Source organism: Protopterus annectens, chromosome 2.part1 (assembly GCF_019279795.1).
Source record: "Protopterus annectens isolate FY-2018-M chromosome 2.part1, PAN1.0, whole genome shotgun sequence".
Lineage (NCBI taxonomy): Eukaryota > Metazoa > Chordata > Ceratodontiformes > Protopteridae > Protopterus > Protopterus annectens.
The window spans coordinates 1,083,858,804-1,083,883,859 of record NC_056729.1 but is presented as its reverse complement, the minus strand read 5'-3'; the positions used below and the strand labels follow the sequence as shown (position 1 = coordinate 1,083,883,859).

The 25,056-nt window shown below is 41.9% G+C and overlaps 1 protein-coding gene across 1 annotated transcript in view; it reads left to right on the top strand.

Annotated features, from left to right (window-relative positions):
• Positions 1 to 25,056, top strand: part of LOC122794939 (location of vulva defective 1-like) — a 707,924-nt gene that overhangs the window by 362,490 nt on the left and 320,378 nt on the right. Inside the window, exon 6 of the mRNA XM_044063534.1 lies at positions 20,088 to 20,149. Within this exon, the coding sequence (XP_043919469.1) occupies positions 20,088 to 20,149 (62 nt within the window). The remainder of the gene's footprint in view (positions 1 to 20,087; positions 20,150 to 25,056) is intronic.

Genomic DNA, 25,056 nt, shown 5'->3' with positions numbered 1-25,056 from the left:
CTATCATGACTCACACATCTGGCATGCCTCACAGCTGTACCAGGCATTTGCCAGGGGGGACATCCCGTATGGCCATCTTGTGGGGGATGCTAGCTACGCACTGGAGCCATGGATGATGACACCCATCAGAAATGCACAAACACACACTGAAGAATTCCATAATGAGGGACACACACACAAACTTGGAACATTACAGAGCGTGTGTTTGAGATGCTCAAGTTATGGTTCCGCTGCCTTGACATATCTGGTAGATCCATGTAGTACTCTCCAGCCACATGTGCACACCTGTTCATAGTATGTGCCATGCTACACAATATGATCCTGTGGAAACAGCTGCAGCAGGAGCATCACAGAAAAGGGGCACACAGCCCCCCACCATTGCCAAAATACCCACAGGCACAGGGGGACTCGGAGAAGGAACCCCTGAGCCTGCCCCTGTAGACAGACATAGATGTGCCCAATATGCCCTGGCCTTGGAAAAGAGACAATGTTTAGCACATACACTGACACCCTAGGGACCCAGAGACTGACACCTCTTTCTGACTGGCACATAGAGTAAAAGAGAAGCCTCACACATCACACTACCTGTACCTTACCATGTATAGGCTGTGTACTGTGTGCATCTGACAGAGTCAGCCCTCAAGCACTGTCCTCACAACTGCCACAGCCACAAGGTAAGTCATTCTTCTTAACAATAGATGAATGGAGTAGTATGTTTTGGTAGCATATCTAAGGTATTGCTGCATGTATGCAAGGGAATGGGGTGGCCTACCTGGATAGCAGCAGACAACTGACAGCTATGTCACCTTACTTAAGACAGAGGCGGTAAGTTTCACAGCACCCACGCTAAAGGATAATGCTGCCCAAGATACACAAACCTTTACAAATGTACTCTATGAGCACCTACAAGGATGCATGGATCAAGCCATCCCTAGCAAAACTAAGACTCACTCCTCTAAGAGAAGGAAACCAGTCTGGTGGCCATAAACAGGCTATACAATAGAAGGAGGAAACTAGTTCAGAAAAAAAGCAAATCCCAATAAGGAAAGACATCCATGATCAGTACCAGTAAGGAACTAAGGTCTCTCATAAAATCATCCAAGGCTAACGTCAAAAGAAAAATAGCCAAGAATTCAAAAGATAACCACAAAGCCTTCTTTACCTATGTTAAGAATCTAAGTGGCAACTCGCAGATATGCACTGAGCTAGTGAACTTAGTGATATTGCAACATCTTGGCAGATAGATTCAGTGCAAACTTCACCCCCTCTCACCCCCAAAAAGGCCCACAACAATACCAGAAAAGTGTAGTGTCCCAGAAATCACAGACGTGCAGGTGAAAACAGCCCTTTCAAAAGCCAAAAACACAGCGTCAGTGGGGACAGATGCTGTCTCTGGCTGCGTCTTGCACAAACTACAGAACGAAATAACCCCCCACCTAAACATGCTGTTCAACCTCAGCCTCTCCACAGGCTACATGCCCATAGAATGTTGCACAGCAACGGTTATTCTGCTCCACAAAAGAGGGGCAACAACTGACCCTGGTAACTATCACCGCATAAGCCTGACTAGCCTGGTCTGCAAGGCTATGGAGCACATCATCATCAAATTCATTATTGGGAATCTCCAAACACTGGACCCAACCAAGTTTGGCTTTGTTAAGGGCAGATCATGCCTACTAAACCTGGTTGACTTTGAGACAGTCACCAAGGCCATAGATGAGGGAAACATGATTCACACAGCCTACCTTGACCTTGCCAAGGCTTTTGACACCATTCCCCACTCTGGTATTACAGAAAAACTCACCAGCATGAACATAAACCCCTACGTCATGAGATGGGTTGCCAACTGGCTTATAGACAGAACTCACATGGTAAGAAGAGCGAGCTCCGGGCCCGACTCTAAACCAGTCACAAGTGGTGTCCCACAAGGCTCAGTCCTGGGACCCCTACTGTTCAGCATATACTTCTCAGAAGTACAGGCAAACACAGGAGGACTATGGCTAACCAAGTTCGCTGATGACTGCAAACTGGGAGCCATAAGTGACTCACCGGCTAACACGGACATCCTTCAAAGGGGCCTTACTGAGATGGAAATCTGGTGTCAAAGTCATGGCCTCCAGCTAAATGCCAAAAATGCATAGTCATCCCATTTGGGAAAAGCAAAACACCCACAAATTACCACATAGGTGGCAGCCCCCTTAATACATAAGAGGTAATAAGAGATCTGGGGACCCAGGTAGATAGTAATATCTCCTTTGACAATCATATTGCCAAAGTAGTTAGGAAATCCTTCTATGTGGCCCATCTAATTATTAAAGGGTTCACATCTAGAAATAAAGATGTTATAGTGCCCCTCTACTCATCACTCATCAGAACCATCATAGAGTACAATGCCCCATTTGGGATGTACCTCATAAGACACTTCCAACAGCTGGAAAGACCACAAAAGTGCCTCACCAAGAGTATTACTGGCCTCAAACATATGTCCTATGCAGCCTGATTGAAAAAAAACTCCCGCTGTACTCAGTGGCATATCACTTACTCAGAGGCGATCTCTGCCTGACTTACAAACCCATGTCCAACTCAGAATTGATGGACATGCTACACCTAAAGAAATACAAGTCACTGCAAGCTATGCGTTCTAGTGAGCTAAACCTTGCCACAACAATAAACAGAACATGCTGGAGGGATAGATTCCTGTCACAGAGACTCCCCATGCTTTGGAACAAAATTCCTAACTACATTAGGCAAAGCCCCTCACTAACACTCTTCAAGAGAAACCTTGACGAGTGGATGAATACCAGAAAATACACCCCTGGGATTACTTCCTTGGCTTTGTTTCACAGAGGCTCAGTTAATTAATCAATGGGGCGGTGAAAGCCGACGCACTGTGGCTAGGCTTATGAATGCCCTCAGGCAGATAGCCTAGTACCTACCTATGAACCTAAACCTATGAACCTATGTGGGGCAACAGGAAATGTCTGCCCAATATTGGCTTCCACAGAGTATGCAGTAGTCCTCTAGATGACAAACCTCACTGCAGTGTATATGGTGGACAAATAAACTGGGTGGTCATAGGTCACATGCATGGATCTCAATGTTGGGGTCCCATGCATACCCCTCAGCCTCTCCCAGCAAGTCAGCCATAGAAAACTATAAAGAACTGTCTGGCAAAGGCCCACAAATAGGGACAATGATGAAATAGTCCTCTTACAGACTTACACACTCCAGGTCTTGCAGTTGCATGAAGTCTTTGAAGTTTAGGAAGTCTGAAACTCAAATGTCTGCCATTACATTCTAAACTTTGGTCTTAAGTGATAGGCCAGTATTCTCCAAGACAGGTACAACACTATGCTAAATGGAACCAAAAAGTAAAGCCGACATCTGTGCAAATGTGTACAGTTGAGAGGAATGCCCCCCACACATGTGTCCTCATAGAAATGCAATAACATGTATGTTTGTAGGGTAATAGCAGCAGAGCACACATTCCCAGGGCTGTCCCAATCAACTTGATAACTCGTTGCATGTCCACAATATGCAGGGGTCAATGAGTTATGTATATACGTGGTTAATACTGTCAGTAGATGGGCAGCACTTACTCTTGGCTGTTGTGGATTAGTGGCCTAGCTACAGTACTGTGGTTGGCAGGGTCCATGTTCCAACACCTTCTGTGCCAACAGTTTTTCATGCAGTTACACCTATGGTAAGAGTTGTACACACTGTCCAGAAGTCAATATCTGTCACTGCAGGAAAGGTGGACAAGTCAGGGACAGGGGACACACATAAGGACAGCACACAGCTCAGAGTAACTTACACAGTGTCTAGTAGGACTACAGGTACTTGAAAGTCAGTGTACTGCCAGGTTAAATGGCCACCACCTTACTGTGTCAGCACTGACAATAGGTCACTGGCCACCATCCATACCCCTGAAATGACAGGCTGTCACAGAAGGATCACAAGTATGCCTCGTATATCTCATTTGCTTGTCATAACATTGCATTTGCCTGAAAAACTATGTGCCAAACAAGAAAGGTTCATGTCTATACATCAATGGCAGACAGTGGAGAAGCAGACGTCATACCCATAACAAAAAGCAAGCTTATACCAAACCGGTCTCCCAGCTGTCTATGTTTGCAAGAGCATTATTAACACCATGTCCCCATGTGTGAGCCTGTGTCTGACTGTCATATATGGGCCTGTACAGATATCAGTCTGTGACAGGTTGACAGCTAGGGCCAACATGTAACCTCATAATAACATAGCAACACAAACCGTCTGAGGCATTATCATTATGGATCATCATGGATTATCTTGGACCTCATTAACAAGGACATTGGCAAACTCCAAATACTTGACCCCACACAGTCTACCTTTCTCATGGGAAGGTATGTCAGTGAACTCTGGGTGACTTCCCTGAGACAGCCAGCAAAGGCATTATTGATGGAAAGATGGTGCACTCTGGTCACCTTGACCCAGGCAAAGCCTTCCACACTATTCCCTGCATGGCCATACTTCATGAACTTTGTCAACTAGGCAGCAGTCCATATGTTACCAGATGGGTAGAAAACTGGTTCATTGATAGAACCCACATAATTATAATAGGTTAGCCAAGTCAAGCAGTGCACCTGTAATGAGTGGCATACACCAGGAGTCAGTCTGGGAGCCACTGGTATATGGGACATACTTCCCTGAGGTGCAAGCCAAAAACACTGGCCTATGGCTGACCAAGTTCACAGATAACTGCAAGCTGAGAACAGTCATCAATACACAAAGTGATGTGGATGTCCTACAACAAGGTCTCAACAAAACAAATGACTGCTGTCAGAAACATGACCTCAAACTGAATGTCTGCAAATGCATCATCATCTCCTTCAGGGAGACTGACATCCCCACATATTATCACATTAACAACAATGTCCTACATACACAATCAGTAGTGAGGTATTTGGCCACCCAGGTTGATAGCAACCTGAAGTCTGAGCACCATGTTGCTTCCATTATACAGAAAGCTTCATAGATGAGCCAACACAAAAGTAAGGGCATCTCATCCAGGACAAAGAGGTCATAAGATCCATGTATTCTAACCTTATAAGGCCAATTATTTTGTACAATACCCCCTTTGGCATGTAACCCACAAAGCACATGCAGCAGCTGGAGAGACCAATGAGGTTCCTCACCAGGAGAATCCAGGATGCCAAACACCACCCTACACAGATAGGCTAACAGCACTGTTCCTCTACTCAGTTCCATATGGACTTCTAAGAGGTGACCTCTGTTTGCCATACAAAGCAATCCAGACCCTGCCTTGATGGGATTGTTGCACATCTGGAAGTCAAGGCCCACTCAATCAACCTGTAGGTGCAGCATCAACCTGGTCTGTGATATCAATAGAGCTTGTTGGTGTGACAGATATGTGTTCCACAGACTGCTCCATCTGTGGAATACACTCCCAGTCCACATCAAGCTGAGTGCCTCAATACCCCTTGTGAAGTGCTCCCTGTATAAGTGCATGGGAAACAGAAAATACAGTCCTGTGATTACACCTGTGTCCCTGCTTGACTGGGGCTCTGGGTGCTGACATGTCTTAACATGGGCTACACTCTCATCTGCAAGGGTTATAAGGGCTTAGGGCCAATAGCTTAGTAACCTCATAGCAACATATCAACCTATAAACAAATGTCTGTCAGTGGTCCACCACATTAATCTGTACTGCTATGCCACTGACATAGCCGAAAATCACAATGCTATGTGGAATATGCCACACATATAATGGACATCTCTGCTCAGTAGACTGCACTCTGTACCCACACCAGGATATAGCTTTTCAGTTAAGAAGAATACCACACAAGTTGTAGATCCCCAGCCAATATATCACTGATGTGCTGGACTGTTTACACAGCTTCATCAGCCAATCGGCTGTAGCCACACCTCTCAATTGGCCAGATAGGGCGATAATGTCTATAGTTTGGCTCATAATTTTGGTCTGTGCATCATACATCTTGTATTTCTCAGATAAATCACTGTGATGATCTGAGGATTTCGGTCAGTAAGTAATAACACAATACATTTCAGTGTCAGATGTGATATATGTCACAAAATGTCTGCTAAAACAAACCCTGCTAATCTAGCAACTTTCTACATGTATAAGAGCAATATTTATAGCATATCCCTATGTTTGGGCCATTGTCCCCCCATTTTAGTAGGCTAGCTCCAGATTTCTTGCACTAACAGGTTGAGAGGTATGGCTGTAGCACATAAAACCCCGGACCGGAGTACAGCTATCTCTGGAATGGAGTCCCACTCTTACTATAGAAGATCATACTGGGCATGCTCCTACACTTAGAAAATTACAGCCCATGTCTAAACCCATATCAGACTATATATCTGTATTGTGCATATATGTTTTTGTATACAGACAGCAGCTATATATTACTTTAACTACTCACCCCACCCTCACAGATCAGTCAGCTTACAATGGGCTAGGTGGCCCATATATATATATATGATTTTGTTGCATGTTGATATACATATAATATATATATGATATATATATAACAATATTTCACACACACACATAGAAGACATGGACAGACAGACAGACATGATAGAGACACAGGAGGAGACACAGAGAGTGAGTCATAGGAGAGACAGAGAGGGAGATATAGTGAGATGTATCTGATGTGGACAGTTGCATACCAGTTGTAACCAGTCGCATGTGCCAGCATGAAGGTGAGCTCCATTGTGTAATAGTACTGAGGTAGGGGTTGTAATATTACAACAACCACCTTTGTGTGTTTGCATTTATTTTGTAGGTATTTTATTATTAGGCCTTTCCCACTTAACACATCACATTGCCACTTCCTACTGCCATTGCTACATTGTAACTTTGGATAAGTAACTTTGGACACTTGTTAGCTTTATAAGCTCTGTGACACATGCAAAAACTGTGTAACAAGGTAATAAAATAAGTAGATAAGTAGAGGTTCTAATGTCAGAAGTAAGTGTTTGTAAAGTGTGTGTTTTGTTTTTGATTTTTAAACAGTACACTTCCATTACACTTTTTACACAGGGTTGGTGATGTAATTCACTTTGTAATTACCTTGGGGTACCTTAAGCTGACACTCTTAAGCCTTATAAGCTGCATGGCATGTGTGATAACTGATGCATGGCTTAAGAGTTAATTACCCATAACTTAAGGTAGGGGTAGTATAGCTTAAATACTGGTGTGTATGACTGTGTGTGTTTGGTTCGAACTATATGTGTATTCATTTTTGAGGCTTATTCATGAGGAAAGTGATCCTTCACCCACACAACCTCCCACATTGCCACTTCACATAGCCTCCTGATGTCATTCATCTTAGACATTGCTTTAGATAGGTCTCATCTCTGCTGTATGCAATACATTATAAAGGGGTTATAATCTCAGTAGGGTTATAATCTCAGTCTATAAAGTGGTTATAATCTTGATGTGTGTGTATGTTTGTGTGCTTGTAAGTGTGTACCTTTCCAGGCCTTAGTTCCACTAGGATACTCCCACTACCATACATTACACCAAGCACATATGTACCTCAATGATATAGTACCTCCTTATAAGCTTAAACCTTTTGAAACTTTAAACCCTTGCATAACTTTGTAACCATCAAGGCTCTGCTCTTGGTCCTCCTCCTCCTCCTCTCTCCTCTCTCTCCTTCCCTCTCTCCTCTCTCCTCTCTATAATAATCATCTCACTCTGTACCATACTAAGATACCTCTACTCTATCATGTGTTCTACATCCTATCATTATCACAGCATACATTCCCTAACTCCTCCTACCATAACTAACCTCTAACTTGCCTACCTTCAAACATACTTCTCATCTCCAAAATCTACTTCTCAACTTCTCTCCCCACCCCTCTCTTCTTCACCTCTCCTCTTCTCTCTCTCTCTACTCTAACTCTAACAAATCTACAACAATCCAAAATCCACACAACTAAAAACACAAACAAACCACAATCAAACTTATTTGACACATCAACAAACACCATCAACAACACACTGTTAACAGAAATCATTATCATTATATAAAATTAAACATTTAACCCCCCCTACACCATTTACTAATTGTACTCCCCATCTTATATCTACATTAATCTGCAACGTCAGTCTGTCATGATTTTCCAAACCATTGGCCAGAAAACCACAATTTTATGACAGATGGAATGAAATTATGTGTCAAGGTTCCCTATTAGAAGACCAAAGATGCATTTTTCTTATGCGTCTTGGTCAAACTCAAAAGCCTGAAATGACAAAATATTGAAGCGACTCTTGAGCGAATTCTTTTCCTGGGAAAGAATTTGCTTGCCCACTTCATTACTCTGCTGTTTCTGGCACTGTAGTGTGGTCTCAGAGTTGGTATATTTAAGTAGGGGGTGTGGGGGCTGAAGCCCTCCACTTAATGTAATGTTTCAAGTGTTTATTTATTTATTTATTTTTTGCTGGCACAGTGAATTTTTTCCCTAGGAAAAAAATTGCTGTTCTGACAGTTCAGAATTGTAAGCTTTCATTTACATAGGGTCAATTAATCACTGTCCGCTTTTTTAAGCATTTGGTGATCTAATATAGACCCATGTGTCAAACATCAGGACAATCTGCAGACATATGCAGAAGTCAGAGGTATGGCCACTATCTGTACCCATAACTTCCAAGCTGTCAGCGAAAGAAATGTTTAGAAAGCCGTAAATAATGGGATGACAAAGGCCACATAATATGGACCCTTTTTAATTATTGCTCCTACAAACCTATGAAGATGATAGAATAACAGGTTTTGCATTGCATAGGTATTCTGAAAGGTATGAAGTTTGCAACTCAAATGTCTGTCATTATATTTTGACATCAGCCATCACTGATTTGGCAACAATTTGCCAGAAAAACAAAAGTTTATGAGAAAATGGACCAAAAATATGAGGCAAGAATCTGGACATTCTGTGGAAATCTGTACAGTTGAGAGCTATGTATGTCTGGACATTGTTAACAGACCTTCAAGGTTGTTTAGAAGTGTAGTGTGTGATTGTTTGCTGGGCTGAGTAGGGAGACAGGCAGATGTGAGTGTCATAGATCCTTTTCTGATTGCTGCTACAGTTGCTGGTGGTCTATCAGCTGGGTATGTTAGTTGGGGCATCTCATATCAAATCTCAGGATTCCAAGTACACTGTGATTTGGGGCAGTATATATAGGAGTAGTGTGTGACTGGCAATCAGAATATGTTTGTTAAAACAGTCATTATACTATAGACATCAGTTAGCTTACTGGTATATTGCTTTGACTGTAGTGCAAATGGTTCTGGGTAGACAATTTCTCACCAATGTCTGTTTTTCCCTACAGTTACATCCCTGTAGTGCATGGTATATTTGCAAATGCATCAGCAATTCCCCAGAGCTGATTTGGTGTAGTATTGTGTTCCTCTGAGTTTAGTTCAGAAGGTGCTGGATGAAATGCTTGGCAGTTCAGTGTTTTTCCCTAATGTTACATGACTGCACTCATACCTCTCAGCTATCCAGATTTTCATAGAATGTCCAGATGGTTGGCTCATATTTTTGGTCTGTTCCCCATAACTGTTGTGGATTTCTGACAAATCACTGGGATGATGTGAGGACTGAAGTCACTAAATAATGAGAAGCATTTGGGTCCCAGACTTGAAATATTTCAGAAGATATATGTTAAAACAAACTATGTTACTGTAGCAACCTTCTAAGCTTATAAAAGCAATATTTAAAATGTCCCTATTTTTGGGCCTTTGTCCCCACACCTTGTCAGGCTTTGTCCAGATCTCTTGCACTAAGAGGTTGATAGGTATGACTGCACTGCATGATATATATATATATATATATATATATATATATATATATATATATATATATATATATAACCAGGGTCCTGGCTTTGAGACTTTGCAGGGATGTGTATTTTTTCTTTAATGTTAAATGGCTATAATGCATGATATGTTTAAAAAAGCATTACAAATGCCTACAGCACATATGACATAGTAGTACATTGTTCTGACTGTAGTGCACAGGGTCATGGGTTTGGGAACTTTCAGGGCTGGTTATTTTGCTGCAGGGCAGAAAAGAGGCTGAATGAGTTAGAGTGATTAAAGCAGTTTTAAGCAGGTTTTCACAGGTCTGCATGACGTTAAGCGATGCCAAGAGGTGCTTAGTCCACTTTGGCTTCACTTAGCATGGCTTATTCCCACTTAAACCCATGCTAATTTCAAAAAAAGAAAATAAAAAAAGGGTGATAAGAAAGTGGTGAAATGGGGGCAAGAGGGGGAAAACAAAGTGAAAGGCAGGTAGGCATGTGCAGGATGGGTGTAGGAAAGGACCACAGCTCTCCATTTCTTCTGCAGCAACAGCTGAGAGTGATGTATACAATTTGGAATTTAGAGCCTCACACCACACAGGGAGGGGTGTGGGCAACATACATTGGTGCTGGGGCCTGGTGCCACAGCCAGGTGAGGCGGGACAGTGGGATCTGCTGGTATCTGCCTTCACAAATGTGCTATGGTGTTGAAGTTTTTCAAAATGTATTGGTTAGTCATGATCAAAACATTTTAAAATTAGTTATAACAGCATGTGTGGGTGTTCCAATTAACCCAGAACAATAGAAGTAAAACAACTGCATAGCAAACATAACACATGCATAAATGGAATAACTGTCAGCATTGCAACAGCATGCCAGTCACATTTACGGCAACAGGCACCAGCAATGGTATTTGAACAAGGTATGTTAATATGCAACCAATTAAAGATATGAACAATAATAGAGCACAGGTCCCAACTTTAGGTTTTGAGAACAACATACCCATGGTATATAAATAATAATTACTGATGCAGATAAGGGGTGGGGTAAGAGAAAAAAGTCCATTAACAACTGTATAGGCTTCCATTTTTCACAACAATACTGCTCAATACTCTACAGGTCTGCCGTCACTTTACATCTACCTATGGCCCATAGATTCTGTAGCACATACATAGCTGTTAAACTGACAACCTGGAATGGTATGGGACAAACTGTGACATCTCTGGGTACATGACTAGAGGGGACTTGTACATGTCAGGGTTACATATATGACAAAGAAGGTGTACCCTGCACTGATGTTATGTGAGTGTACTACTGGCATACTTCACCTGGATTCATATCTGTGACCAAGGTTATTGGCAGCAGTGACCACTAGCCACGACAGCATGACACTTGAGAGACATGTATCGGGAAGAGTGCATGGTGTATGTACCTATCCTTTTGTCAGTTGCAGGCATGGAGTTTTACAGTGTTACAGTTGTACACAGTTTATTAGTATACCCTTCCTACAGCTACTACAAATATTTCTTTACCTGTAAGGCCTGTGGAGAGCATATCTGTTAACACTACTGCTTCTACAAATATTTAAGATTACTTGAGTGTAAATATTCACACATCTTAGCACCACTCCCTGGATTCAAACCGTGGTCTGGGTGTACAGAATGAATGACAAAGCTGTTTCTCATCACACTGAAGCCACTGGGGAACCACTGTCTCTTGTTTGATTTCTGCCTAATACTCTCTTGACAGTCTGACCTTGTAATCTAAGTGTAATGTCACCAAATGGTGTGGTGACAGTAGAACATACATGCCTGAGATTCATGCATGACAGATGGTATACTGTGTATTAATCCTATGAAATAATAAGATCTGGAATGCAAACATTAACACAAGGCAATGCTGCAGGGGACATACTATAATACATTATACATGACTATTCAAGGTTCAGATGTTAGTGCAAGACATTTTTCATATTTCATTTATATCTTGTTTTACAGCTCCACGATCTACAGTTTTGCATAACAGCTGGTTATCAGAACAACCTCAGTTAATGCATGCTGTCAAACCTATATTTTCTGTGAAGTACCTGTACACATTATGTTTCTTTAACAACATACCAGATTAAACACAACAGTTTGTGGTATGAATCTTTATTTGTGTAACATGACACAGTGCTTTATTACAGTGCTTTATTACAGTTGATATTCTACATCCAGTAGTATTGCATATCCTGTAGATCAATATTGATCTGACAAACTTTATTTATACAGTACACTCAGAACACACTATATCTACTGGCAGTATATAATGTACTCTTACTTATGTATTGCACTATATACTGCAAGATGGATCTGTACTCACCAGACTCTTGGCGCAGCCTCACCAGTCTCTCCACATGAGCTTTCACATTGCTAGCCCTCTCCTCTGCAGCTGTAGGGGGAAAAACAGCCATTATGCATACCTGTCTATCACATGTTCAGGCTAGAATTTGGTACAGCTATGGGTGAAATACTTACAAACTACTGGGGCATTCCTGTCACAAGCAATTTGGATCCACTGGGCACAGATCACCCTCTTTCTCCACTGTAGGTTGGCATAGTGATGCCAAACCTGCTCACCAGTTTGGGGTATTCTGGTGGAACTGGTGAGGTCACATGCCAGATGGTCCCAGGCCTCACATTTGTATTGGGAGCCCTGGTACTGGCCCTGCAGCAGTCTGTCATCATGGTGTTGCACAAGGAGCCCAGCCATGACCCTGGACTCTAAAATGCCCCACCACTGAGCCAGAAAGCATGCTCTCTCTCCAACTCAAGACATAGCTCCTGCAGTGATCAAACTACAATAGGCTCTGGCTGTATTCCCACCTGTGCCGTTTAAATAAGGCCATATTCCCACCCTTTGGCATTCTCCAAACCCTAGATCTGACCCATTTCAGCTTCATAAACAGCACATACTGCCTGTTAAACCTGGTGGAGTTCTTTGAAAATGTGACCAGAGCCATTTACCAGGGCAAATCTGTACAAGCAGCATACCTCGACCTGGCAAAGGCCTTTGACACAATCCCACACTCAGGTATTACTGATTAACTTAGCAAACTGATTGTAAAGCCCTTGTTGTAAGATGAGCCGCAACTGGCTCACAAACCAGTCACACATTATCAAAGTGACTGACTCCACATGAACCAGCAGACCTCTCACCAGTGGGGTGGCACAAGGGTCAGTGCTGGATCCCCTACTAATTGAAGTGGTACAATGATTTAAATAGTTAAACATTTCATAATTTCTTTAGCATCATGCAACAAAAAAGGTAATTAGAGGAATTATGTGAAGGGAAGATCATTTATTTATTCAGCCTTTGTTGAACAGGACCATGCCACCAGGCTAGTGGCCTCTTTCCTGAGGATACCTGAGGTGCTATTTTATACTACTAGGGGATATTCAGCCAGGACATTAGAAAAATTCCTCTACTTATTCTGATAGTTGTCATGTGATTTTTTTACATTTATGAGAGTCTCACAAATATCAGCCACAATGATAGGTTTAAATATATTTAATAATAAATAATAAAAGGACAAGAAAATACTCACTAAATCATCACAGTAACTTCACAGTTCAAAATGACAGAAAATACTTAAACTTACATTGCAGGGCAGTCTCAAATAAATACAGGAAACATTTAAACTATACTTCATTATATTCCCAACTGTATCTAAGAGAAATTACTGTACCCCAGATACTTACTATTACAGCAAGGCAAGTGTGCTGAATGGATCTTCTAGCTGATGTTGTCAGGTCAAAGACAAAAACAGAATGCACCGTCTCTCTCTCTCTCTCTCTCTCTCTCTCTCTCTCTCTCTCGCTCAGAGACATCTTAAATTAATATCAAATATTACTGCTGGAGTAGCTGGCAGCATGACATCACGTCTTGTCATCTGACTATCAATTCCCAAGCTCACAACCATTGATTTTAGTATCTACCTGTTAAAATACATACACAAGGACTTCTCTTAGATCTAAGGCAAATGGTGGAAGTTGTAAAATAATTTACATTCCTCCACATTTAAAGACAATACAAAAAAAATCTAGTTCTAGACATTATGTCTACTACTGCATTGAAACTGAAAGATAACATCTCTTTTGTTTATGGCCCAGCCATAAAGTAACTCAACCTCAACCATACTTCTGAAGTTTTGCAAGTTAATCTCATGAGTTTCAGTCTCCTCTGTTAAAAATACATACATCTAAACAGTTACAATAGTGTATAAAAATATCTCTTCAGGACACGTCTATACCATATAACATACAATTCTAATACATTTGTAGCACAGGCATATGAATCATGTTATTCACAAATAACACACAACCACTTACAAAATTCCAGATAGCTGTGCTGGCAGTATCTCCTTCTGTCTCACTTCTATATAAATCATATTAATATTCACAAATGACATATAATTATTTTCAAAATTCCAGATAGCTGGGCTGGTAGTATCCCCTTTTGTTACACCCCAAAGGACTCAAGCTAGTTTTTCAAGTGACCTTTCAGAAACTTTGCTTGAGAGGGGAGCCTTTCTGGGAATACGATACCCCATACCCTTTCTTGAGATTCCAGCTGCCTTGGCATTGCTGACCCCAGTACAGTGCTGCACTGTCCTTTCATATGCCTGCAACCATAGGCTCCACCATAGTAATCTGGAATTTGGCTGGCTGGCTCCCTGTAGCCATAGATTCCACTTACACTCCTCATTCCTCTTACTGCAAATATTTAGCACCAGGGCCTCCCTATCATGGTAAGGGTTTAACATGCTAACATGGTACAATTTATGCCCCTGCCTCCTGCCTAGCCATTCTACCATGTAGTTAACATCACTGACCTTCCCTACCACTTTGAAGGGCCCCACCCCAGCTGCCTGCAGCTTGCTGTGTCTGACAGGAGTGAGAACTTTAACCTGCTGTCCCACAGCATATTCTCTAGCTCGAGCATTCCTGTCATACCAGACCTTTTTCTGCTGTTTGGCTTCTTCCAGGTTCAGCTGGGACAAGCCCTTGAGTTCCTTGAGCCTTGCCCTGAGGTTTAGGACATATATACCACAGCAGACCCCTTGTGGGATTCACACTCACCCTTCCACTCATCATGAATCATGTCTAGAGGTCCCCTCACCCTATGCCCATATAGCAACTCAAAGGGTGAAAAAAAATGTGGATTCCTGGGGCACCTCTCTGTACGCAAACAATAGATGGGGCAAATATTTGTCCCACTCCCTCTTAAACTGGTCTGCAAGTGCCTGTAGCATGGTGTTGAGTGTAGAGTTTAACCAGATCATTAGTCTGGGGATGGTAGCGGGTGGTCTTTAGCTGCTTCATCTCACAGTGCTTCCATAGCGGGTGGTCTTTAGCTGCTTCATCTCACAGTGCTTCCACAGACAAGCCAGCAGGCCTGACATGAAACTGGCACTTCTGTCAGTCAGTATTTCTTTTGAGAAACCTACTCTCCTGAAAATCTCTAACAAAGGCACCTTTTCTGCCTCAATGAAGGACAGAGCCACTGTGTCAGGGTATCTGGTAGCATAATCTACTACCACTAGGATATAATTCTTCCCTGGGGTACTAAGAGGCCCACAATATCCATAGATAAAGAAATGTATTATGCAGAACTTTTATTGGCCTGGCACTTCCAGAAATGTGACAGGGTACTGCAGGACCTGTAAGCAGAGCCTTGACCTTGTCCCCTGCCTTGGCTAATTCTGGCACTACTCACAGGTCCTACAGTACCCTGTCACATCTCTGGAAGTGCCAGGCCAATAAAAGTTCTGCATAATACATATACACTTTATGAACATATGACCTACAAAGGGAATGTCATGGACTATGGCTAGAAGTGCCAGATGATAGACTCTGGGCACTACCAACTGCTATATTCCCTCACCCTCTTGCCCTCCCTCAGGGGTCCACTCTCTAAACAGTAATGCTTTTTCTCAGTATACAGATTCCCCATTCCTTGACAGTCAGGTGCCTTACTGGCTACCTCCCTCAGGCCTTGTAATGTAGGGTTTGACAGCTCAACCTGTCTCAGCTATCTCTTTGTAACTCTTCCCAGGTTCTCTTCCACAGGAAGTCTTATATTCTCTGACAGCAGTGCTTCATTGTCAGCTTGGGTACTACTACTCACCTCTATCCTTGCAGTCACTGTGTCCAGGGCCACACCAGTACCCACAAGCAGCTGTGGCTCACCTTCGGTTAAACTGCTACTGGGTAGCTTCCTCCCTGAAGTAACCACCACACCAGCCCTGACTTCAAGTCTATGATCTGTCTGGGTCCCACCCAGACTCCCAGATCCACAGGCTTGTCTCCAAGCCCGACTGCATGTAACTACATGCACACAAGGTTCTGTACTATCAAAATAATTCCCTATCAGGACATCTGCAAGGATATCCTCAAACACACCTACTTGGTGGCTTCCTTTTCCACCTTCTCAGTCAAGGTGAACCCTAGCCAAAGGTATTTGGAATGGGGTCCCCTCCTAAACCTCTGACGGAAGTAGACTGCCCAAGCAAGTAGTGCTCCTCTTTAACCACTGCATGCTTCACAATGGTTAGGTCAGAGACTGTGTCTCTCTTAGCAGTGGCCTCTTTCCTATCTACTAAGACAGAATATAACCTGTTGTGGTAGTTTGATACCCTTGTTGTCTCCAGACAACTTACTGCTGGCATTCTGTCATTCCCACGTATTCGGTCTCCCACTTTTTGTTCCCCACCTTGCCTCAGTGCACATCTATATGCTACATGGCCCCACTGGTTGTATTTAAAACATTTAATCCTTGGTTCTGGACATGTACTTGGACTAGTGGCTTCTATTGGCAGAATCTGTTGGGGTGGTCTATGCTGTCCACCATGGGTTCCCTTAGACCCATGAGCAACAATGGGTATCGCTTTCCTGTGCAGTGATGTCCTGCTTGCTAGGTATAGGTTCATAGGTTCATAGGTTCATACTAGGCTATCTGCCCAAGGGCATTTATAAGCCTAGCCCATAGTTATGTGGCTTTAAGCCACCTTTAGTTGAATAAAAACTATGCCTATCATTTTGCTGTGCCTCTGTCAAGCAGTGGCTGAAGTAATCCTGGGGTATATCTGCAATCTCCCATCCATTGGTCAAGATTCCTCTTGAACAAGACCAGAGGTGCTCTGCCTCACATGTACCGGGATTTTGTTCCACAGCATAGGGAGTCTCTGGGTGATGAATCTGTCCCTCCAGCACGTTCTATTTATAACCGTGTCAAGGTTTAAGTCTCCGCCCTTGTGGTTCTGGGGATCTAGATTTTTGAGGTGAAGCATATTCATCAAATCTGGGTTTGACATGGCCTTATATGTCAGGCACAGGTCACCTCTGAGCAAGCGGTATGAGACTGAATAGAGCTGGAGTTCTTTCAGTCGGGCAGCATAAGACATATTTTTGAGACCCTTTATCCTTTTGGTGAGGAACTTTTGGGGCCTTTCAAGCTGCAGCAGGTGTCTGGTCAGATACATTCGAGCGGGGCATTGTACTCAATCATAGGTCTAATAAGTGATGAGTACAGGGGACGATGACCTCCCTTGATCTAGATGTGAATCCCTTCATGATCAGGTGGGTGATATAGAAGGTTTTCCTAACTACTTTAGCAACATGAGTGTCAAGCGAAGGCTACTGTCAACCTGGGTCCCCAGATCTCTGATGACTTTTTCTGTGCTCAGTGGATTGCCACCTATATGGTAGCTAGGGGTAGCCTTGTTTTCCCAAAGGGTATGACTATGCATTTTTGGCGTTTAACTTCAGGCCATGGCTCTGGCACCAGTTATCCATTTCTGTGAGGCCCTTCTGGAGGATATCTGTGTCAGATGTGTTTTCGACTATGGCCCAGTTTGCAGTCATCTGCAAACTTTGTCAACCATAACCCTCCTGTGTTTGCTTGTACTTCAGAAAAGTAGATGCCGAACAAGAGTGGACCCAGGACTGAGCCCTGTGGGACACCACTTGTGACAGGCTTTGAGTCTGACATGGCTCCAGCAACTCTGACCCTGTGGGTTCTGTCCTTAGCCAGTTTGCAACCCATCTTGTGATGTATGGGTTTACATTCAAGCTGATGAGTTTTTCGATGATACCTGAGTGGGGTATTGTGTCGAAGGCCTTTGCCAGGTCGAGGTAGGCTGTATGGACTGCCTTTCCCTCATCAATGGCCTTGGTGACTGTCTCGAAAAGTCAACCAAGTTTAAGAGCAGGATCTGCCTTTGACAAAGCCAAACTGAGTTGGATCCAAAGTCTGCAAGTTCCCTATGTCTTTATTTATGAGTTCCATTATGATCCTCTCCATGGCTTTGCAGATAAGGCTTGTCAAGCTAATGGGCGGTAATTTCCAGGGTCTGTGGAGGCACCGCCCTTATGAAGTGGGACCACAGTGCCGTCGCCACTCCTTGGAGTGCAGTATCCTGAGGTGAGGCTAAGATTAAACAGCTGTCCTAACTGTGGGTTTAATTCCTCATTGAGTTCATGAAGCACACAGCGGGGACACCATCCGGTCCCATGGATGCTGTGTTTTGCCTTAGTGAGGGCAGTTCTCACCTGGGCGTTGGAGATGTTTGGGGGCTACAATCCTCTGGAATAGATATCTCTCCTTTTGGGGGGGGGGGGAGAAGTTTGCACTGAACCTGTCAGCCAGTATGTTGGCAATGTGTGTGGGTTCAGTAATTTTCACATCATTTGAACTAATTCTGGGCATATCTGGGAGTTTCCTCCTAGGTTTCTAACATAGCTAAAGAAGGCCTTATGATTCTCTTTAGAGTCCTTGGCGATTTTTCTCTCAAAATTTGCCTTGGATGATTTTATGAGAGCTCTTAGTTTTTTACTTATAATGATCAAAGGTGTCTTACCTTTCAAGGATTTTGCTCTATCTTGTAGTAGCTTCCTCCTTTTGTTGTAGAGCTTGTTTATGGCTGGGGTCCACCAGACTGGACGCTTGCCTTTGGTACAGAGAGTCTTAGTTTTGTTTGGGATTGCCTGATCCATGCAGTCCTGTAGGTGCTGGTAGAAGGCATTTGTAAGTGATTCAGCAGTTTGAGTAATGTTTACCACTGGCTCAGGGCCCTTAAAGGAGACCACACTAGTTTTAGAAGTGTGAAATCGGCTTTTGAGAAGTTTTTCACTGTGGTCTTTTTGTTTCAGGTGGGGCGGGATGAGGACCTCCAGCGAGATTAGTTTATGATCTGATCTCACCAGTGAGGGGTATACTTCCGGTGTTGAACATTTTGATCCCATGTTCGTGATGATGAGATCAAGTATGTTTTCTCCTCTTGTGGGGATGGTGACTAGTTGTTCCATGGCATTTGAGTTTATGAACTCCAGGAATCTTTGGGTTAGAGTGTTCGGGCTTGAGTAGTGTTCCCAGTCTATATTATGGTAGTTTTGTTTATGACACAGCCATAAAGTAACTCAACCTCAATCATTTTCCAGAAGTTTTGCAAGTTAATCTCTTGCGTTTCAGTCTCCTCTGTTAAAAATACATACATCTAAACAGTTACAATAGTGTATAAAAATATCTCTTCAGCACACATCTATACAATATGACATACAGTTCTAATACATTTCTAAACCAAGCATATGAATCATGTTGATATTCACAAATGGCACACAACCACTTACAAAATACCAGATAGCTGGACTGGCAGTATCTCCTTCTGTCAAACTTCTACATAAATCATATTAATATTCACAAATGACATATAATTATTTACAAAATTCCAGATAGCTGTTTGGCAGTATCTCCTTTTGTTACAAATATATTGCACTCACTCAAACAATTGTTTAAGTTTGTGATATTTGCTAATGATGACAGTGTGAGAGTTAGGAAGTATGATTTGTGATGATGGTTTGCAGACTTATAATACCAGTGCTTGACCATGAATTTATTACACTTGAAGTAGTAGTATTAGTAATAGAACTTGTATATTGATTTCTGTTGACCACTGCTCATTGAAGTGTGCCTAGTTATGCCATAGTGTGTGCCAAAAGCAGGAAACATTCAGGTAAAGACCAGCTAGCATGAGTGAATAATAGACAGACAGATAAGATGACTGACAGACATGCAGACAGAAAGACACATGGATAGATGTGTGTGTGAGTGTGTGTGTGTGTGTGTGTGTCTATACTGATGTAGATTTCAAAGTGTTATTATACTTTAAACATATAGCATATTCTTATATTTTTTGTTTCTAATTTCCTTTCAGTTGAATGAAGCTTATAGAAATCATTTACCTGGCTTCCAGACTGCCTATGTTACAGGCTTCAGGTAATAAAAATATTTAATGACTTATACTAGGTTATCTTCAGGGATAAGCAAATGGAATAACAAGAACTTGAACAAAGTGCAGATCATAACTAACTTCAAGTAGTAATAAAAAAATAAGATCAGCTACTAGTTTAGTTATTAAATGCATGAAAAGAGAATTCTACTCTGAAGTTGGCAGGTTCCAGCTTTGTCCGCATAGTGAAGGTGCTTTATCCTTTCATATGCACTTACTTGTAAATAATTGTATAATATACAGTGGTGTTCTATAATTATATAAGACAATACTGGTTGTACCTTTATACCTCCACAAAGAGATGAGTCACGAGTGGAGTCCCTCAAGGCTTGCTGCTGTGTCAGTTCCTTTTTGGCATCTACTTCTCTGAAGTCAAAGCCAAGATCAAGGGCCAGATGATTGCAAACTAAGTGCAGTCACAGAATCCTGCAAATAAACAAATACCCCCTATGAAGGCCTAACACAGACTAATAATTGGTGCCATGGTCTAAAACTCAATTTCAAGTAATGAATAATGGTATCATTTTGGAAGACGGCTACCCCTGGAAACTCCAACACTGACGACCCAGTGGTAATAGATTTGGAAACACATATAGAGAGTTTCCTGGCCTTTCACCATCATGTGTTTATGGTAGTAAGAAAACACATTTTATGTTGCACAACTTAGAAGCAAGTGTATGGCATCTAGGTCCAAGGATGTCATTGCTCTGATGTACTCGATCCTAATCAGGCCATTCACTGAGTACAGTGTACCCTCTGGTATGTACCTGACCAGGCAAATGCAACAATTGGAAAGTCCACAGAGATTCCTCACAAAATGAATACAGGCCATAAGCAACATATTCTATGTGGACAACAATAAAGCCATAAACTGTACTCTGTATCCCACTAACTGCTGAGAGGTGATCTATACCTGGCCTACAAAGCATCTTCTAATCCCAGTCTGAAGGACCTTTTTCACATATGAAAAACAAATAGCATCAGAATTGCCCGATCTAGGGACCTAAACCTCATCTGCAACATGTATAGGATATGTTGCAGGCACAAGTATGTGTCTCAGAAACTACCTTTTCTCTGGAACAGACTTCCCATCCATGTGGAGCAGAGATGTTCTCTAAACCAATTCAAACATAACTTGAGTCAGTGGATGGGAAATCAGAAATTCATCCATGGTCTTCACCTATGTCTGTAGTAGACAGAGACAGCCTATAAATGCTTAATCACTCATGCCCAAGACTACATGTACCCCTTAAAAGAACCCCAGGGTATCAAAACTTGTCAGATGCATTTGGGAAGCATGGCTAGGCTTAAAAAGGGCTGCTGGGCTAATTAGCCAGGTTGTCACCTATGAACCTATGAATCTATATGAACAGAATGCCTCATTGAATGTTTACATTTTTTACTATATGTTTTCATTGTCATTTATGTGAAACACCATAAAGTGCATTACATCATTTTATTACTCTGGCATTTCAATTCAAGTGTTTAAAATGATATAGCATGGTAAACTGAAATATTTTTTTGCATTTTATTACAATTAGCCTAATAAAACATTTGCTTCCATAGGAATGTTTTTTAAAATGTTTAACCTTAGTATTTTTCCAGCTATATAGACCATTGCAAAATCATTCAGCTCTCTGAAATACTTGTATGTAAGTGGCTACAGCTGATGTAACAGCATGAACAACAAACTCTTTGCTATGCAATTTCCAGCATTGCCTTATAATCTCCATCCCATGGAATCAACCTGTTTCATGTCCCATTCTATTCAATATATTATTTTGGAAAAGGCTTCAGCTATGCAAAAGTGAGTTTTGTTCATGTTTTGTATTTTTCATGTTAATACTCAAAGTATAACAGGTCAAGTCCCACAGGTGATGAAATATCGCTCCCTTTATATATATAATGCATAAGAGAAATATTCAGACTACCTGTGCAGCCATGATACAATATTTATATATAACAGTATTATGCAGCACAGACAAAAAACACTTTTTTTCTGCTATTGCAGAGATAGTCAGAGACAGTCAGACCTGCTTTAATCAGTCTCTGACTAAAACAGCCTTAATTATCTTTTACCTATAGAAAGTCTTCCTCAGAAACACTATTCCAGAAATTGAGAAAAAGAACAACAATACAACAAAATTGGCACTATCTGCAGCCTGGTATGCAATTGCTGTAGCCTATCATCCATCCACAGACAACCTCCACCCTTAGTAAAACCTTAGGCAGAGATTCATAAAGGTTTGCCACAAGATGGAAGACTTACCCTGACCATTTCCCCCATTGTGATAAGCCTTTCCATTTTATAGACTTATTCTTATGTGGTAAGCCTTTCTGTTTCTTAGACTGATTCTTAGATAGCCCTACCAATGAGGTTTCCAGGTAGTGGGGAAATCAGCACAGTGGGTGGCATCAAAGACAGAGATGCATGTTAATGCGCAATTTGTGGGAGTGACTGATATTCTCCTGGACATGCCCGCAGCTTGGAATTTATGCTGCTACATTACATTTCTCTGATGGAAAAAAATGAATGCTCTCAAAAGGTGGCAGTACACTTTCACTCCAATGGAAGCCATCATGGTGCAGATAAGTTTACTGAACACTTGGGCTGAGGGCTGTGCTAGTGCATGTATGTTTGTGAATGTATGTGTATATGTCTGTAGGGGCATGAATGAAGCTGCATAAATGTGCATGCGTGTATTGACGAATGTGTGGGAGTGAATAAATGATTCTATGACTATGTTCAACTGTGGATGTTTATGGGGAGAATATCTGGAAGTGTGTGTGTGTGTGTGTGTGTGTGTGTGTGTGTGTGTGTGTGTGTGTGTGTGTGTGTGTGCGTGTGTGCGTGTGTGCGTGTGTGCGTGTGTGTGTGTGTGTGTGTGTGTGTGTGTGTGTGTGTGTGTGTGTATATGTGTGTGTTTGTGAGAATGTGCAGTTATGTATGAGTATGGATATGTCGATTTGTCAATGTCACGCATGAGCTGCTAAGGAGAAAACTACCACCATCAGATCTGTGGTAATGTTAGTTAGAGTCCAATTCAGAGACGTGCTAATGAGGTCTTTCTTACTCCAGCTCCATCTGAATGGAATCCGAATTCCATTTTCTCACTGGCACAGTAGGTAGTTATCACATGCAAGTGAGCCTTTTGGCTTAGGATTGACAATAATCTACGAGAAAAAAAAATGAGGCAACTATTTTTTGTTTGTTTGATATCCACTGTCGGAAAAGATGAGTACATAAAGGCAATTATAAAATTTTGGGAAGATGCCTAGTATCTTGTAAAGACTTTAGGTAGACCTCTTTACTAAGGTGTGGGGTCATGCAAAGTTTCAGTTACTCCACACTCACCAGCCATATTTCCTCCTTAAATTAAATTATTTTATATACATTATTATAAAATGAACATGGAAAACTAGCCAATTAAATTGATAGCTCCCTGTGCATTAAAGCTGTTCCATGCATTGAAAAAAGCTAGTAGAGTCCATGTGGACCTCACTTTTACACACAGATCCCTACTCCCTCACAGACTTCAAAATCCTGCGAACTCTAGAAACTTAATTTAACAGTGAGAAACTGTCAAACAAAGAAATAGTCCACAAAAACAAAACAAAACAAAAGCAAAAAACAGAACTACGGATCTCCAACTGTAAAACATTACTAAATAATCATAAAAAATAATAGCAAAACAGAAATAGAACAAAATGAGACTCAAGACTATGGCACAAATACTTTATGGTAATAAACCTCTAAAACTCATATTTTAAGTACAGGATCATACGATCATAGGATCATAGGAAGTTACTAGGCTATTGGCCCTGAGGCCCTTACAAGCCTAGCCAAGAATTAAGTCCCTGTTCTCACACAGGGGGGGCAAAAAGGGTTAATGGGGGTATTTTCTGGGAACAATCTTTTCACAAAGGGTTTGGGACTCTGTTCCCCCAAACAAATCCCATTTTCACAGAAGGGAGGGTTTTTGGGACCCAAAAATTGTTCCAATCAGAGTCCCCAAACCAGTTGAGTTGTTTTTTGGGAAAAATACCCCAGGAGTTGTGGGATATGGAGGGGAGGGCCTTTAGCCATTGATTGGGGGTTTTTTGAGGCCCGGGTTTTCCCCTTTAGGAATCTGTAGAGGCCCGAGTGGAGGGACAAAAAGGGTTTTACTAAATTTTTTGGGGAAAAAGGAAAGTTTAACCCCTTGTCCCTGGTGAGAACCCTTATTTAGGGGGGGGCCAAAAGTGTTTTTTATACAAAGGGGGAAAAGGGGTGTATTTCAAAATTTTGGGTTTTTGAAGATTAGGATTTTTATTTAAATTTTTTGTGGGGTGAAGTACCCTATTTTTGGGTGGCCCTTTAGGGTGTCCCATACAGGGGGAAATTTTGGTCCCAGTTCAGTTTGCAAACTTTGGGGCCAAGCCCCTGGGGGAAACTGATAAAAGATTAGGCTGTATAAAAATTGAAAAAATTTGTAGAAAAAGCAAAAGTTCCCCGCACCACAAAAAATTTTCCCTGGTGGGGACCCTCCCCCGGGGGGTGTCCCCCCCCAAAAAACCCCAGGGGAAAAGAAAACAGTGGGGGCCCAAAACTTTACCCGCAAACTTGGGTTTTTTGGGGGATAACATGGGGTCCCCAAAATTTAATTTTTAAAAGAATGGTTTTTTTCGATCGAAAATACCCAAAAAAGACCCCAAATATCCCTGGGAAAATATTTAAGGCCGGAGGGGGTTTTCCCACGACAATGGGTTCACAATGAGACATTTCCCCCATCAACAAATTGTGCCTAAATAAATATACCCCAAATGGGAAACAGAATTTGACCGGCAAGGGGAGTTACCTCTTACCTGCTTTTTGCTTTTGGGGTTTTAAAAGGTGTTCGATAAAACCAAACTT